Genomic DNA, 14808 nt, shown 5'->3' with positions numbered 1-14808 from the left:
TCACTTTTTTCTGTCACTTGTGCTTTTTTAATGCATTTATTTGAAAGGCAGAGTTACTGAGGGAGGGAAACAGTGAGAGAGCAAGAGAATCTTCTGGCCGGTGCCGCGGCTCACTAGGCTAATCCTCCGCCTTGTGGCACCGGCACACTGGGTTCTAGTCCCGGTCGGGGCACCGGATTCTGTCCCGGTTGCCCCTCTTCCAGGCCAGCTCTCTGCTGTGGCCTGAGAGTGCAGTGGAGGATGGCCCGGGTGCTTGGGCCCTGCACCCCATGGGAGACCAGGAGAAGTACCTGGCTCCTGCCATCGGATCAGCGCGGTGCACCGGCCGCAGCGCGCTGACCGCGGCGGCCATTGGAGGGTGACCCAATGGCAAAGGAAGACCTTTCTCTCTGTCTCTCTCTCTCACTGTCCACTCTGCCTGTCAAAAAAAAAAAAAAAAAAAAAGAATCTTCCATCCACTGGTTCACTCTGCAAATGACCACAATGGCCAGGGTTGGGCCAGGCTGACGCCAGGAGCCAGGATCTTCATCTGGGTCTCCTACATGGGTGCAGGGGCCCAAGTACTTTGACCATCCTCTGCAGCTTTTCCAGGCACAATAACGAGGAGCTGGATCAGTACGTACACTTTCAAATAGCATTATACTCGTTTATGACAACCAAATAATCCTAAGTTTTACCTTCTGTCTCTTGTATGATGGTTGCCATTCATTTCACTTATACAAAAACATAAATAATGAAATACATGTTGCTATTATTTTGAACAAATTGTTATCTGTTAGATTAATTAAGAATAAGCAAAATTGGAGTTCGCCCTGTGGCTCACCAAGTTAAGCTGCTGCATTAAGTGCTAGCATCCTGTATAGGTGCTGGTTTGAGTCCCGGCTGCTCCACTTCCCCACTTCTGAACCAGCTCCCTGCTAATGCACCTTAGAAATCAGTAGAAGATGGCCCAAGTCCTTGCGCCCCTGCCATCCACATGGGAGAACCAAATGAAGCTCCTGGCTCCTGGCTCCTGGCTTTGGCCTGGCCCAGTCTCAGCCGTTGTGGCAATTTAGGGAGTGAACCAGCAGATGGAAGATCTCTCTCTCGCTCTCTGCCTGTCTCTACGTCTAATATTCTCTCTCTCTCTCTATCTCTCTCTCTCACTCTGCCTAGAGTGGGCTAGAGTTTGACATTTCCTTTCTCCTATGTGGAAAGCTAGGCAGTTGGTTTTTGGATGTTTCCCTTCTTCTAGATCTGTCTGGGCTCTGAACCCCAGTAGTTTAGGCTTTGATTAAATACATTCTTCTGAAGGTAAACCTTGTTAAGAAGAACGGAATATTTCCAACTGGTTAGTTTCCCCATCTCCCTGCCAGAAGCATGAGGGGATTTCCCTCCAATGTTCATTGTGATAACTAGATTGAGCTCCTGGAGGCAAAACTTACCTAAGCATGGGTTCCTCCTATAAAAAAATAAATGACGAATTTCCACACCAACGCCCCAGCCCAGACATTTCTTGATCACAGTTTAGGTCTTCCTGTCCCAGCACTGATTCCTATAGAGGTTTCTGCTCTGGCAAGCTGTAATTCTCTGAATATACCAATGTTTCGAAATTTGGGAGATAGCTGTTTACTCTGTGATCTTACTTCCCTGAGAGACATAAGGAGGTATTTTGTTTTTTCAATTTGTTCCAATTTTGATTTGTTGTTAGGTTGTAGTGGTGACTTCCAAGTTCCTTACCTGCCAGACTGAATTTTAAGCTTTGATTTTGATTTTAAGTCGTCAATTGGTTATTTCCCTTGCATTCTGATGAATTAAAGTGAACATATAATTTGTCATTCAAAAAGGAAGTCTTTTAAGAGTTAGAGATGATATTAATAATTATCCCAGGCCAAGAAACATAAATTATGATGTATGGATGTATGTTACCTTGTTAATTCAGTTGCTTTCTGATGAGGCAACTAATGTCTCAGAGCTAATAATTCTCACAGATGGGACTTGAATCTACACAATCCTAACCTTGAGATTAAGTGCACTTAATCTGTGTGATAAGTATCAGACTCCGGAAATGCCTCATGTATTTTTTTAGGGTCTTCAGTTGGACTTTTCAGTACTTATTGTGATACTATGTTTTCATGATGTTTCTCTTCAGTAAAGAATAGCCACAAGTTTTTGGTAGCTCTTAATTTATTACTATTATTTTTATTTTTCCTTTTAGTAGGAGGCAATACTTGCATTAAATTATTCTTTACTTCTTATACATAACCTCTTCTAAATCTGGAAGTTGTTTCCTCCCCCAGAATTTTGGATTTGAAAGAGACATCTGGTCATACTTCTGGTTCTGTAGATAATCCTGCTTAGATGATATGAATAAGTTGCCAAGTTAAACAGTAAACTATTGTAGACTGTAACTTAGAATTGGGAGGTAGAAAAATGTATTGATTAAAAATGAAATTAAGTTAATGGATTTGAATGCTGGTTGCAGGCTGTGCCCCCTTAGGCAAATGTGTTTTTCTTCTCCAGATTTACCTTTTCTCATCTATGTAATTGACAAAATTACATGCCCATCTTCCTTGGTTGTTGTTTTGAGTCCTTGATGAGGTTGGCACATAGAAAGGGCTCAACAGTGTTCTCTTTTATCCAGATCATAAGGTTTCCAGTGGGGCGTTTCTTCTTTTTATTGTTTGAACCAGCGTGCTTCCTTGGAAAGCTCTTCCAGAAGTTTATTGATTATCATTATTATTATTATTTTAAAGATTTATTTAATTTATTTAAGACGGAGTGACAGAGAGAAAGGGAGAGGCACAGAGATAAAGACAGCTTCCATCCGCTGGTTCACTCCCCAAATGGCTGCAGTGGCCTTGGGATGGGCCAGGCCAAAACTAGGAGTCAGGAATTCAATCCAGGTCTTCCATGTGGGCAGGGTGCCAAATACTTGGGCCATCGTCTGCTACTTTCCCAGGCACATTAGCAGGGAGCTGGATCAGAAGTGGAGCATCTGGGACTCCAACCAGCACTCTAATATGAGATGCCAGTGTCACAGGCAGCAACTTAACTTGCTGCGCTACAACACTGGCCCTAGTTCATTGGTTATTTTAAGTTCCCTATTATGCAAATAAGTGTGACAAATAAAATGGTTCCCTTTGCCATTTCTGGTATACCACTAACTGTAAATTCAACTCCTTTTTCAGAAATAAGGGGATAGTAAAAGAAGTCAACTTTTTATTAAAGCTATAAACATGTTGTTGTTTTTTTAAAAGTCAGAGTTCCAAAGACTTTTCATAAAACTCTCCTAGCCTTGCCCACCCTCCTAACTCTCTATTACTGATTTCCAGAGGCTTCCACTTGTGTGCTTATGTCCTTGAATATTTACCTCCTTATTTCTATGTAATCTTATTTATACTATTGCTTGATTTTTTTTGTTTTAGATATCCTCTTTGACTTCCTACATGCATCAAGAGGATTTAGCACTCTTATATCCCTCTTCTACCTATACTTACATGCACATACATTTGCTTATCTTTGTCCATTCTGCCAGTGCAGTGACAGAATTATATCTTGCTAAATGAATTTTTGATTTCTGAAATGTTGTTCACAGCTGAAACACATGGTACATTATGATTTTTTTTTTTAAATTTTTTGACAGGCAGAGTGGACAGTGAGAGAGAGAGACAGAGAGAAAGGTCTTCCTTTGCCGTTGGTTCACCCTCCAATGGCTGCTGCAGCCGGCGCGCTGCGGCCGGTGCACCGCACTGATCCGATGGCAGGAGTCAGGTGCTTCTCCTGGTCTCCCATGGGGTGCAGGGCCCAAGTACTTGGGCCATCCTCCACTGCACTCCCTGGCCACAGCAGAGAGCTGGCCTGGAAGAGGGGCAACCGGGACAGAATCCGGCGCCCTGACTGGGACTAGAACCTGGTGTGCCGGTGCCGCAAGGTGGAGGATTAGCCTAGTGAGCCGCGGGGCTGGCCGGTACATTATGATTAAATTTCCCTTCATGAAAGGTACTTTTTTGAGATTGATAATTGCCCATCTTTCTGGTTTTTTTATTTTGTGCATCATCTATACATCTGTATCTATCCCTAATGCATCTCAGCCTCTCCTACAGAGCTTTGAGTCTCTTGATAGCTAAAAAAATTGGAGCATTAGATATTGTATTGTTTTCAACCTTGTAGAAGAAGACATCTCTTCAGGACTTTGTCTCTTGTTACCCCGGTAGATATGAATCACTCTCTTGTTTTTGTACTGGGATCTACACGATTGTAAGGATTTTCTTTTTTTTTTTCTTGGTGATGTCTCTGTTTCCTGGATTACATGTCTTCCTCTTTATTACTATGCTCTATTGTTTTTTGGAACATACCCTTTTTAATAGCTCCATTGTAGGGGAAAAAGGTGCCAAGATATTTTTAGATTTTACAAGACTGAAAATTTCTTTTTTTTTGCTGTTATATTTATTGATTTTTAAGAATTATAGGTTAGAAATTATTTTTCTCTCAGGAATACAGGTGTTACAGTGCTTCTCAATTCTATTTTTGTGAGTTTTCTTTTTCAGATGTTTCTGGGAGCTTTTTAGGATATATATCTGCTACCAGTGTTTTGAAATCTTACACTGGTATCCTGTATTGTGTGTGTGTGTGTGTGAGAGAGAGAGAGAGAGAAAGAGAGGGAGAGAGAGAGAGAGAGAGAGAGAGAGAGAGAGAGTTTTTATTTAGTTTTGGGCATTTGCTGATTTTATTTAGTCCATAAAGTCATATCTTTTACTTATAGACATTTTCTTGGATATGTTGTTCCTCACAAAAGCTGTTTTTCTTTTAACTTCTTTCTTTGCAATGCCAGTTATTCAGATAATAGATCTTCTGGTCATTTCTGTAATTTTGAAAACATGTTTTTATTATTTATTTCTTTTACTTTCTGGAAGGAATGTTCAACTTTATCATCCAATCATTCTATTAATGTTTTTATTTCTGCTATTTTTATTATTGAGATTTTTAGTTATTTGTAGTTATTGACTTTTTTCATCTGAATGTTTCTTTTAATGATTTTCTAATCTTGTTATATGAATGCAATAATTTTTCTTTCAGTATTAATAAAAATCAAAAAGTATTTTCAGTGTTTTGCATTATCTTTGTTTTCTCCCGATTCCACTTTATAATATATATTTGTTTTGGTTTCTAAGAATCTCCATGGATATCCATTTATATTTAAAGGTGAAGTATTAACAAACTGTATATAAGTGTGCTTAATCTATTGGGTTGTAGGTTTTACAACAGGGTGATTTATTGGGCTATTTTTAAGAAAATCATTGTATTTTCATTGAAAGAGAAACAGAGAGAGACATGGAGAGAAATCTTCCAACCTTTGGTTCACTCCTCAAATGCTTGCAGGGTAATTGTCTAACAGCTAATCTTGAAGCCAGATTAGAGAACCTAACTGGGAAGGAGGTTATTACCATTCATTGTATAGAATATAGTTAATTATCTTTCAATTCTTGATCCCCCAGACTGGGCCAGCTGCCCTTGAATTAAGAGGTTTCTCTAGTTCAATTCAAAGAATAAACATATGTAATCCTGAGAGGATGGACCTTGGAAATCTCCATGATGTGATAGCTATGTAAAATAGGGCTCCTGTTTCAGCTCAACTGCCACACTCTCACTCCATGGTTTTAGGTTCATCTCTCACATCATAAGCATTTCTGAGGTGCTGTAATTTAAATTATCCAGCTACTAGGTTCCTACTGTTGGGTTTCTTGATTGAGCTTTCCTCATTTGCTGGTCTGTTAAGTTAGTTAGCAATCATCCTTCTGGTTTCCAGTTATGCAGTTTTTTCTTCCTGCGGTCCTCTCTCATTCTTTTGACCTTTTTGTTTTAGACTTTTTTTTAAAGTTTTCTTATAACTTGAGAAGTAAATATTGATTGAAAGCACAGACTCTTAACCTATATTGTTTGGACCCATATCTATGACTGTATGGCCTTAGTCAAGTTATTTAACTTTTCTCCCTTCACTTCCTCATCTTGAAAAGATAATAGTTGGACTATTTTTTTAAGACTAAATTATTTGAGTCATATAAATCATTTAAAACCATGGCTAGGTTAATGAATATTTGCCATTATTATTTTAGAGTAATTTTAGGTAAAAGATAATTATGTATTTAAATAACCATGTTTAATAGGACATTCAGAGAAATGCACTTGATCACTATTCAAATAGTGTCCATGTATATTTGATGTGCTACATAAAATATCTAGGTTCTTATTTTATAACTGAAAGGAACTTTAGAGATCATGGTTTTTTAACTCTTCATTCTACAGATGAGGAACATTGAGAACTAGTGGTTATAATAGTTAAGTGACTTGCCTTGAGACTATAATCCAAGCCTCATAATTCAGTCTTCTTTCCATTAAAGCACACTTCCTTTTCTAAGGAACAGTAAATGTTGTGACACTTGGCAAAGATATTTCAGCTGATGATGATATCCTATAGCAGATTTTCTTATTTTTTGATTTCATATGATCAGAACTGGATAGATAATAATTCTTGGTCTATGACTTACATGGATCATTTGTCATTGTGTAGCTTATTTGTTTTTTTTGCTTTTAACCGTGTAATACAGGAAAAGTTTAAAGCATCCTTATTACATGGAATACCTGGGGACAAAATTGAAATCTGTAATTTCTATTTAACATTATAAAAAATAAACCATATATGAGGGAACTTCAGAAAGTTCATGGAAAATGAAACTAAAGGATAAATTTATTTTGGTGCAGTTTTGAAATCTATGCATATGACTCATCTTCAAAACATGAATGGAAAAGGTGTATAATGAAAGAAATAAGCATGTATTCAAAAATTTTAGCACCAAAATAAACACCTTTTAATGCCATTTTCCATGGACTTTTTGAGGTATGCTTATATTTAGAGGGTTTTTTGGTAAGACTGATTCTTGTTTCCTGTAATGAAAGGCATCTTTTTTTTTTTTTTTTTTTTTTTGACAGGCAGAGTGGACAGTGAGAGAGAGACAGAGAGAAAGGTCTTCCTTTGCCATTGGTTCACCCTCCAATGGCCCCCACAGCCGGCGCGCTGCGGCCGGCGCACCGCACTGATCCGTTGGCAGGAGCCAGGTACTTCTCCTGGTCTCCCATGGGGTGCAGGGCCCAAGCACTTGGGCCATCCTCCACTGCACTCCCTGGCCACAGCAGAGAGCTGGCCTGGAAGAGGGGCAACCGGGACAGAATCTGGCGCCCCGACCAGGACTAGAACCCGGCACGCCGCAAGGCGGAGGATTAGCTTAGTGAGCCGCGGCGCCGGTGAAAGGTATCTTCTTAAAGATGGTTTCAAAACTCTCTTCCTCATCACGTTGAAATTCACTAGACTGGGTAGCAGTAGATTAGAAAACTCAGCAAGACAGAGAGGAACAGGAAGCAGGCTAAGATTGTGTGCTTTACATTTTGCATTAAGACATATATATCTTTAAAATCTGTTGGTCTTCTGTGAATTGTGTAATGCTGGCTTTGGTTATGATGCAGGTCTGAGAACCATTGGAGTCATCACCAAGTTGGATCTTATGGATGAAGGAACAGATGCCAGGGATGTTCTAGAGAACAAGCTGCTGCCTCTTCGCAGGGGTAATGTACTGTGATGTATACAGCACTTCCGTGGATGATGGGGCTGAGAAACAATTGGGAAGCCACTTAGAAGATGTGGTGTAATGCCTTTTCAATTGAGAGGAACAAGTTTATCATTAGTTATCCTTTTTATGTAGTGGCACAGTATTCAAGTGAAGATCCAAAGGGAGAACTATTCCTCAAACTAACAGAAAGAAAAGAAACAGGAAAGGGAGGGGTTTCAAGGAGGGTTATAACTATTCATCATGGGCTGCTTAAATGTACTGTTATAAGTCTGATTGCAAATACTTCAAGATGTTTGTGGAAAAACAAGTATTATGAAATATTATGTATATATTTCAGAATTTTGGGCACCAAAATGAACTTAACTTTTAATGTTCCACTTTTACACAAACTTTTTAGGTACTTTTGTATTATGTCACAACCAGTGAGAGACATATTCTGTAAAATGTGCAGAGATTTTTAAGGAGGAAAACATTATTAAGGTGATGCTAAAATAATTACCATTAGCCTATTCAATTTTGTAAATGAAAAAAATTGTTGTAAATGAACTCAGTCTTAAACTGATCTTATTTTTGTTCAGTCTGAGAGCATGGCAATTCCTAGAGGAAGCACAGAAAGAGTGCCAAACTCCATAGCTTGTGCCTTATTTCAGGTTACGTGGGGGTGGTAAACAGAAGCCAGAAGGACATAGACGGGAAGAAGGACATCAAGGCGGCCATGCTGGCAGAGAGGAAGTTTTTTCTTTCCCACCCGGCTTACAGACATATTGCTGATCGAATGGGGACCCCACACCTGCAGAAGGTCCTGAATCAGGTAAAAATGTTCTTTCAAGCAACAAGAACCTTTATTACACACAAGAGAACTATTGGAATTCATATTTCTAATTTTTAATTCACTTTTTTCCCAAACACAAGACATTTAGGTTAAATGATAGAAATTAAACAATGCTTATAGATACTTAGAGCCACACTGTTACTTTTCTTAGTGAATAAAAGTCACCTTAATATTATTGAAAGAACAATTATGAAAGCAGAAACATGTACTTGGGAACAAGGAATAGGGGATGTACATTTGAGTGTGCATTCATTCACAAAATGTAGTTACCTTAAGAAGCTGAGCTTGTGTAGATCTGTAACAGTGATCTCTAGGAATCTGCATTTAAAATACCACTCTAATGATTAGGCTAGATTTTCTGTTGAAAATGTTATCTGGTTTTGTTTAGGAATGATTTATTTTGTACTTTAAACTTTTCCAAACAGTAAATTCTATTGCCAGTCATCTCAGAAGCTTTTCCTGATAACCTGTTACCCCAAAATAAATAAATTTGGGTCTTCTGCCTCCCTTCTTCCCACCATGTACTGTGTACTTCTCTTCCTTGGTTACATATTTTCCACCCTTATTGGAGTTGTGTCATTGTCATTTGAGTTTTAATTATGTTGACTTTGTATGGTGAGCCATGTTCCTCACAAATATTCTCATAAGTTTTGCTTAAACTCTTATCTATAACTTAATCAGCCAATCTAACAGTTTCGTTCTGATTGTTAGCTTCTTGAAGGTATCAGTAGAAGCTGTCACAATATGTGACATTGTGTCTGAACCATTCAGGCAAAATAATTGAAGAAGTTTTAGAAAATAAAAACTAGTTGTATCCTTTTTTTTGTTTATGCCTTTTGTGGTATTTATAATGTCCCTTTTTATTGCTGAATAATATTCCACTTATTTTAGTTTTTTTAATTTATGAATTGTTTGTTTCTAAAATTTCCTATTTAATTTTTTATTTTCTATTTTGTGTGTTTCTATGTATAAAAATAATTCTAAAATTTCTAATTAATTTTTTGACAGATTCTATATAGCTCATAGATACAGTTCTAAGAATATAATGATATTCCATTTCTCCTTTCCTCTCTCCCTCTCACCCTCTCCCCTCCCCTTTTTTCCTTCTTTTTCACTTTTTGATAGCAAATTTTATTTTATTTTATTTATTTTTTTGACAGGCAGTGTGGACAGTGAGAGAGAGACAAAGAGAAAGGTCTTCCTTTTCCATTGGTTTACTCCCCAATGGCCGCTGCGGCTGGCATGCTGCAGCCGGCGCACCGCGCTGATCCGAAGTCAGGAGCCAGCTGCCTTCCTGGTCTCCCATGCGGGTGCAGGGCCCAAGGACCTGGGCCATCCTCCACTGCACTCTCAGGCCACAGCAGAGAGCTGGAATGGAAGAGGAGCAACTGGGACAGAATCCGGCTCCCCAACCGGGACTAAAACCCGGGGTGCCGGCGCCGCAGGCGGAGGATTAGCCTGTTGAGCCGTGCACCGGTGGCCTGATAGCAAATTTTAAATTCACATTACAATAAAAAGACTTAATGCTTCACCAAATAAAATAAAACAATAAAATACCCCTAGTCTAGTAAGAATATAGAAAATAGCTGTAAACAATAGTTGAATGGAAAAATGACCATTTCCCCCATATAATAAATTTTAAAAGTAATCACAAATCATTAAAACTATAGTGCTATAAAATTCTTAACCACTGGTTTGACAAAGGTATAAAACAAAGTTTTATAAAAGTACATTTGCAGTAAAATATACAGTAAAATATGCAGTAAATACACATAAGCATGCCTTTCTTTTTGTTTGTTTTTTTGAATTTTAGCTCTCATATATAAGAGAGGACATGTGGCATTTGTATTTCTGTGTTTGGCTTATTTTATTCAACATGATGTCCTCCAGTTGCATCCATTTTGCTTCAAAAGACAGAATTTTAGTCTTTTTTAATAGCTGAATCATATTCCATAGTGTGTGTGTGTGTATATATATATATATATATATATATACCACATTTTCTTTATCCATTCATCTTATGATGGGCACATTGGTTGATTTCAAATTTTGGCTATTTTGAACAGGGCTGCTATAAACATTGTGATGCAGGTATCTCTTGATACATTATATTCAAGTCTTTTTGCTATATTCTCAGTAGTGGGATTGCTGGATCATATGGCAAGTCTAGGTTTTTAAGAAATCTCCATACTGTTTTTCACAGTGGCTGTATTAATTTACATTCCCACCAACAGTGTATAAGTGTTCCACTTTGTCCACATCCTCGCCAGCATTTGTTATTCTCTATATTTTGGATTGTAGCCATTCTGACAGGGATGAGGTGATATCTCATTGTGGGTTTGATTTGCATTTCCCTGATGGTTAGTGATGTTGAACATTTTTTCACTTATTTGTTGGCTGTTCATATTTATTCTTTGCAGAACAGTCTGTTGAAGTCCTTTGCCCTTTTCTCAACTGGATTGGTTGTTTTATTGTTGTTGAGTTTTATAAGTTGTTGCTGGTATATTCTGGATATTAATCCTTTGTCAGATAAGTGGTTTGTGAATATTTCTTCCCATTCTGTTAGATGTCTTTACTCCAGTGATCATTTCCTTTGCTGTGCAAAAGCTTCGGAGCTTGACATAGTCTGATTTGTTTAGTTTTGCTCCTGTTGCCTGTGCTTTTTCTAATTCTGTAAAGAATGATGTTGATATTTTGATAGGGATTGCATTAAACCTATAGGTTATTTTAGGTAGTATAGAAAATTTTTAAAATATGTTTCATTTCACATCCAAGAGGAAAAGTCAAGCAAGTTGTTTCAGTAAAGATAAGGAGCTCTGTTTGGCTATCACTTTTAGCAGCTACAGGTGCCTGGATACTTATTAAAGCCACAGAGAGAATGCTGTCACCCAAAAGAGCACAGAGAATAAGGGAAAAAGAGGCTTAGAATCCCAGATTTGAGAACTTTCATGAGTTACTAGTAGTGAGGAGAATGAATTATCAAGAGATAAAGAAGGTATAGCCAAAATGATTAGGAAAAATGTGAGAGGAGCTGGGATCATGAAAGCCAAGGAAACAAATATATTAGAAAGCTGAGACTGGTCCCCATGTTGTCTTGCTATTGATACACCTGAGATGCAAAATGTGAAAGCCAAATGTATTTATTCACCAGCTCACACCGAAGTTCAGTGGCTGCTGGTTTTTCATGGTTACTATTACTCTTAGATTTGAGTCCTTTTCTCTTGTAGTATTACTCTTGGTACTGAAAACATCTCCAATGTTTTTGTTGCCTTCTTCAAAGCTAAAACAGCAACCAAAGGCGGGGTAATTTCACAATGATTCATAACTGGAAAAAGTAAAAATATAGGAGTGAAATATTGACAAGAAATTGTATATTGAATAGTTTTATAAACATATAAACATAAAGGTGATCTGAAAGAATTTTATCAGTCACTCTGGGTATATTTATTCTCATTTTAATTATTTTTCCTTTGCCCACATTGCTAATCAGTTTATATTCTCTCTTTTTCTGATTCCAAGGTTATTACATCAGCAGTTCAAGAAGATGATCATTTTTTTCTTTTAGTTCAGATTCTTCAATTGCATTATAGTAGAAAGAACCTAAGACAGCACTGAGTTATCTGGGCTCACAGTCCCACCTTTGTTGTTCTTTCATCATAGATTCCTAGAAAATCTCTTAGAGAGGTTTTCACTCACATTGAAGTCAAAGTGCCAGCTGATCTTACGGGAAATGCCAAGTAAAGATGTCAGGTAGAGGTATCAATAGCAGAGAAAGCTTTTCCTCACTCAGTTGAGACATTTTTATATTAAATTTCTTGAAGGCATAAGCTAGTTAACGACCAACCTGAGTTGAACTGGGTCCAAGAGGTGGAAGTCACAGAAAGTAGTTGCCTGAATTATACAGTGTAGGGAAAGTTAACAGCTGACAGATTATCCCTCACACCCTTGACTACCTGAGATCCAGTGGTGTGGTAAGCTACTTAGTTTGAGAACAGCAGGCAGCACCTGTAACTCTTGTCTTCCTTCATTTCTACCATATCCTATCTTAAGGTTCTTGTCCATAAGATAGGTGATCTGATAAATCAATCCATGCTAATGTGTTAAAATTGAGCCGCCCCCTTAGTAAAATTTGTGCATTTTGACATGGTCTTTCCATATATAAATTGATAGCCCAAGTGAGTGACTCTAATTGAAAATTTTTTGAGCATCTCCTAAGGGCTGTGGAAGACAAAGTTGCACTTCTCATTATCAGCCTACACAAACTGGAATGTCTCTTTGGTTTCTAAAATTTTGAGTGATTAGGAAAACAGTGAAGGATGGTTTTTGTTTCATGAGTTAATCTTCAATGTGTTATATGCATGTATGTTTTTGTTTTGTTTCATCCAGCAACTTACCAACCACATTCGAGACACCCTGCCAAACTTCAGGAACAAACTCCAGGGACAGTTGCTCTCCATAGAACATGAAGTAGAAGCCTATAAAAACTTCAAACCTGAAGACCCCACCAGGAAGACCAAAGCATTACTGCAGTAAGTCTCTTCTGCCTTTCTTTGCTCCTCATCTTAATAGAATTCCTTCAGTTCGCTTTTGCTTTGGTCTATTTGTCATATTGTTTTCTAGGTTTAACAGAGGAAGCAGGTTGAGAATGAGTCTTTTTCTGTGTTACCCAGTGGCCCTTGAATCTTTGTTTTCCTGAAAAATAATTATTGATCTTATCCTCTTGCTATAAATTTCATTGCACATCCCTGTGTCCAATTTGTGTGTTTTTTAAAAAAGATTTATGTATTTATTTGAAACACAGAGGGGTAAAGAGAGAGAGAGACACTAGGCTAATCCTCCGCCTTGTGGCGCCGGCACACCGGGTTCTAGTCCCAGTTGGGGCGCCGGATTCTGTCCCGGTTGCCCCTCTTCCAGGCCAGCTCTCTGCTGTGGCCAGGGAGTGCAGTGGACGATGGCCCAAATGCTTGGGCCCTGCACCGCGTGGGAGACCAGGAAAAGCACCTGGCTCCTGCCATCGAATCAGTGCAGTGCGCCGGCCGCAGTGCGCTGGCTGCGGCGGCCATTGGAGGGTGAACCAACGGCAAAGGAAGACCTTTCTCTCTGTCTCTCTCTCTCACTGTCCACTCTGCCTGTCAAAAAATAAATAAATAAATAAAGAGAGAGAGAGAGAGAGAGAGAGAGAGAGAGAGAGGGAGAAAGTGAGAGGGAGGAAGAGATAGCAGTGGCTTAATGTGCTGTGCCAGAATACTCAGCGCCAATTGTGTTTTTAAAATTGGATTCAAGAACAGCATTGTAGCACACCCAGTTAAGATGTCACCTGTAATACTGGCTTCACAGATGAATGTTGATTGACATTCTGGCTGCTCTACTTTCCATCCATCTTTCTGCTAATGCACCTGGTGAAGCAATGGAAGATGGCCTGAATAGTTGGGCCTCTGCCATGCATATCTGTGACCTAGATGGAGTTCCAGGCTCCTGGCTGTACCCTGGCCATTGTGGCCATTTGGGAAATGAACCAGCAGATGGAAGATCTCTCTCTCTCTCTCTAACTCTGCCCCTTTCAAATAAATTAAATAAATTATTTTAAAAAATTAGATTCAGTAAGTAAAACCAGTAGTGATAATTCAATGGGGTTCTTAGCCCTTAGTTTTACAAGTGGGTGTATACAGAAGAAAATGTAATCTTATTTTACAATGGCTTCTATTGATGTCACTTATTATATTTCTATTTCAAGTGATTTATTTGTGTGCATTTTTCAGTGGAAGGAGAACCAATGATTTAATTAAAAAGTACAGAAAACAAGGACTAGTTTGAATTTCTTTTTTCTTTTTGTTGATGATTTTAATGTATCTCTTTAAGCATGCAAATATAAGAACTACCAAACATCTTTTTACTCCTTCATGATCTTCCTATTTTATCCCTGGGTTGCTAGATTTCTCCCTGAGGGATCTTGGGGGTAGGGCAGCAGAATTATTAGAGAATTACCAGTCCCTTAACATCTTCTGCTTTTATTTTCTCCTTTTACCCTTTCTGCACTCATCTGTTCCTTATATAAGCTCTAGCTTATATTCAGGTCCCTCTCAGCCAGGAGGCCCCTCTACTCTACTTAGGTTCCAGGACACTGGCGGTGTACCTCCAAAGGTGAAGTTTGATGCTTTTTATGGTCTTTGTCTTTCTGCAGTCTTGCAGTCAAAACACTCTTAAGTTGATGTTAAAGATGCATGATATAATTCATGTATTTGCAGGGAGATTTCTAAATTTTGAGTTTATTATTATTCTTTTAAATTTTTCAAATTTATTGGAAAGACATACACCCACACACAAAGTGTGTGCATGTGTGGGGCAGATATCTCACTCACTAGGTCACCCCCT

General features: G+C 38.4%; 1 protein-coding gene across 9 annotated transcripts in view; it reads left to right on the top strand.

Annotated features, from left to right (window-relative positions):
• Positions 1 to 14808, top strand: part of DNM3 (dynamin 3) — a 634013-nt gene that overhangs the window by 219812 nt on the left and 399393 nt on the right. For all 9 annotated transcript variants that reach the window (XM_051857117.2, XM_008264064.4, XM_051857115.2 and 6 more), the window contains 3 exons: positions 7501 to 7599; positions 8255 to 8415; positions 12823 to 12965. In XM_051857117.2, the coding sequence (XP_051713077.1) occupies positions 7501 to 7599; positions 8255 to 8415; positions 12823 to 12965 (403 nt within the window). The remainder of the gene's footprint in view (positions 1 to 7500; positions 7600 to 8254; positions 8416 to 12822; positions 12966 to 14808) is intronic.

The sequence above is a fragment of the Oryctolagus cuniculus genome, chromosome 7 (genome assembly GCF_964237555.1).
Source record: "Oryctolagus cuniculus chromosome 7, mOryCun1.1, whole genome shotgun sequence".
Taxonomy (NCBI): domain Eukaryota; kingdom Metazoa; phylum Chordata; class Mammalia; order Lagomorpha; family Leporidae; genus Oryctolagus; species Oryctolagus cuniculus.
This window is presented reverse-complemented; position numbering and strand designations above follow the sequence as displayed.